Here is a 2,500-nt window from a genome sequence, read left to right as displayed (position 1 = left end):
TATCGTATTGGTAATAAGATAACCATTCTTTTCATTCTGATATTGTATTTGTAACAAACATAACAAAATACTATGAATCATTCATCTTATTAGTTTAAAAGTTATTGTGATACAGTGAGGTGTAAGAAGCATGACCATTGACTACAGTAAACAGGCCTACCATTGAATTGAAGGGCATGTGCTTGGATCTTTCAGTGTAGCAAAATACTTCACTGCAAACCCCAAAGAAAAAAATTGAATGGACAACTAATATGCTTGGCTTTTATTTTTGCACACAGTTAATTAGTCTTGAGTATTAGGAATAAATCAACATGTTCCATATATTTATTCTTGAAGTTAAATATATTTATTTTATGAATTCACATATAAAACTTGCCTTTACTCTATAGACCATTTTTGTTTCATGGAATCTAAAATGTGTTTTGTGAGAGTAACAGAATTACAAAAATAATTCACACTACATCATATGTATTTCTTCGCAGTCTGCTACAGGCATTAATATTAACATAACACAAAGTTTAGTTTGAGGGTAACTCATTTTTCATTCAAACTCTAAATGTACAGATGGACTTTTGAAGTAAACTTATTTTTTATCTTTTGTGAGTTACTTTACTTTTAAATCATCCTATTTCTTTCCCCTTCAGTAATTGATCGAGTAATGGTGTGTGTTGATGACGACGACCTAGACGAAGATGACCTAGATGTTGCAGCTGGCCACGAGTGGGGGGAGAGCGACTACTAGAGCCAGACTGGAAGTCATCCTTTTGCAGTGCTCATTAGAGACATGTGTTAAAAAAAAAAAAAGAGGAAAAAACTTGGCATTGTTATGACAAATGTGAATGCAATTGATGATGGCGCATATGAGATCAAGTCAAAGAAAGCATGATATTTTGAATATTATCTGTCTTTTTCCTTCTATTTCTTAAATCTGGAAATCAAGTGATATTATTGTTGGAAGCACTCAGTTTTATTTTGAAAGCTCATGTAAAATTATTATGGAAATTGGTATGAAATAGCAATATAACAGAGATTAGCAGGTAGCTTAGTGTGAAGTGTATTTAGGTGCTTCAGTGTAATGTGAATTAGATGATGATACTATGACAAGCAGAAATTTTATTTCTAGCTAATGAAAAGAAATGTGCAATGTACTGAAAAAATACGAAGAACTGAAGGAAAAGAAGAATGATACACACAAAATAAAAACTGACAACACCTTCAGCTGACAAGGAAGTGCCTAATAATAATTTCTATACTGTGAAGATGAAGTGAGAAAATATATGACTGAAGACTGTACATTCCATTATTGTATTATGTAAAAAAAATGAATTTTATGACATATTCATAGGTGCCACTTTGCTAACTCTAACCATTCTATAATATAGATATAAAAATGTAAAGTTTGCATCATCTCATGCAGTAGAAGAAAATACGATTAATGCAAAATAATACTCACACATATTAACAACTATAATTTTTTTTCAGTGAACTGAACTTAACACAGTTCACAAAAAAAATGTTGCAACGTGACTGAATGCTGATGAGACTGTTTAATGTGTCTCACCTTTAGCTATACTCTGCTATGCTTGGCAACACGGTCACAAAACCAACAGATGCAGTTCTTTTCTACTGTGCATTTCTGCTTTTGATTTTAGTCCAAATAATTTATTTTAATAGAAATCATGCATTATACTGGCAAACTCATATCTGGTGTAGTATATTTTCCTCTTTTTTTTATGATTTTTTCTCTGCACATGTTCATCAATGAAAATTAAACATTGATAATTTTTTGTAAAAAGGTAAGAAGAATTGGAGAAAGCCAAAGCTTTTCTCAAGTTAATGACATTTTATTTAGTGTATTAACTGAAGTTTTGCTGATGATACAAAATCATGAAAAAAAAATACAAGGAACACTGATGTTTCCTGAGCAAGCATGCTGGAAATCACCTAGTCCAGTATACTTATGGAATCTACCATGCATAGTTCCTTTGTGAAACACCATCCCATCCACAGAGTGAGTCTCAAAGATATTTCTGGATGATGCAAAAAGGTTGCAGTGAATTTTAAGCTTCTGTATCCTATGAATTAAGATTGTAACCCATATCCACTGTTTAAAAGGCATTTCATTATTGTGCATTTACATTAAAGAATTCCCATCACCAACTGCCATGGAGATCACAAACTGCTTAATGCAACAGCTAGTCCTGATGTGCCCTTCTGTCTCCTTACCTGCTTCCTGCTTTGATGGTCTCTAATTTGTATTTTTTTACTTTATAATTGTACATTTGTAAGTCTGAGTGTACAGGTGAGCACACAACGAAGGTAACTTTACCTAATGTGTATGTTACTGTGTGGTTTTGCTCACACTTTGGCAGCCATTGTGAGCATTCTGTGGTCAAGTTGCATTCTTCCTGCAATATTTTCCTATGCTAGATGTGCAAACAATTTACAGAAACAAGAAATGGCAAGGCATAGCAGCATCACATTTTTATCTGTTTTTGTA

General features: G+C 32.6%; 1 protein-coding gene across 24 annotated transcripts in view; it reads left to right on the top strand.

Annotated features, from left to right (window-relative positions):
- The window catches only part of LOC113806428 (nucleolar protein dao-5), a 481,722-nt gene that overhangs the window by 479,012 nt on the left and 210 nt on the right, over positions 1 to 2,500 (top strand). For all 24 annotated transcript variants that reach the window (XM_070145096.1, XM_070145085.1, XM_070145093.1 and 21 more), the window contains one exon: positions 645 to 2,500. This exon is cut by the window's right edge and continues 210 nt beyond it. In XM_070145096.1, the coding sequence (XP_070001197.1) occupies positions 645 to 742 (98 nt within the window). In that variant the 3' untranslated portion in view covers positions 743 to 2,500. The remainder of the gene's footprint in view (positions 1 to 644) is intronic.

This window comes from Penaeus vannamei, chromosome 33, assembly GCF_042767895.1.
Source record: "Penaeus vannamei isolate JL-2024 chromosome 33, ASM4276789v1, whole genome shotgun sequence".
NCBI classification, from domain to species: Eukaryota; Metazoa; Arthropoda; class Malacostraca; order Decapoda; family Penaeidae; genus Penaeus; species Penaeus vannamei.
Note: the sequence above shows the minus strand (reverse complement) of the source record. Positions and strands in the feature narration are given on the sequence as shown.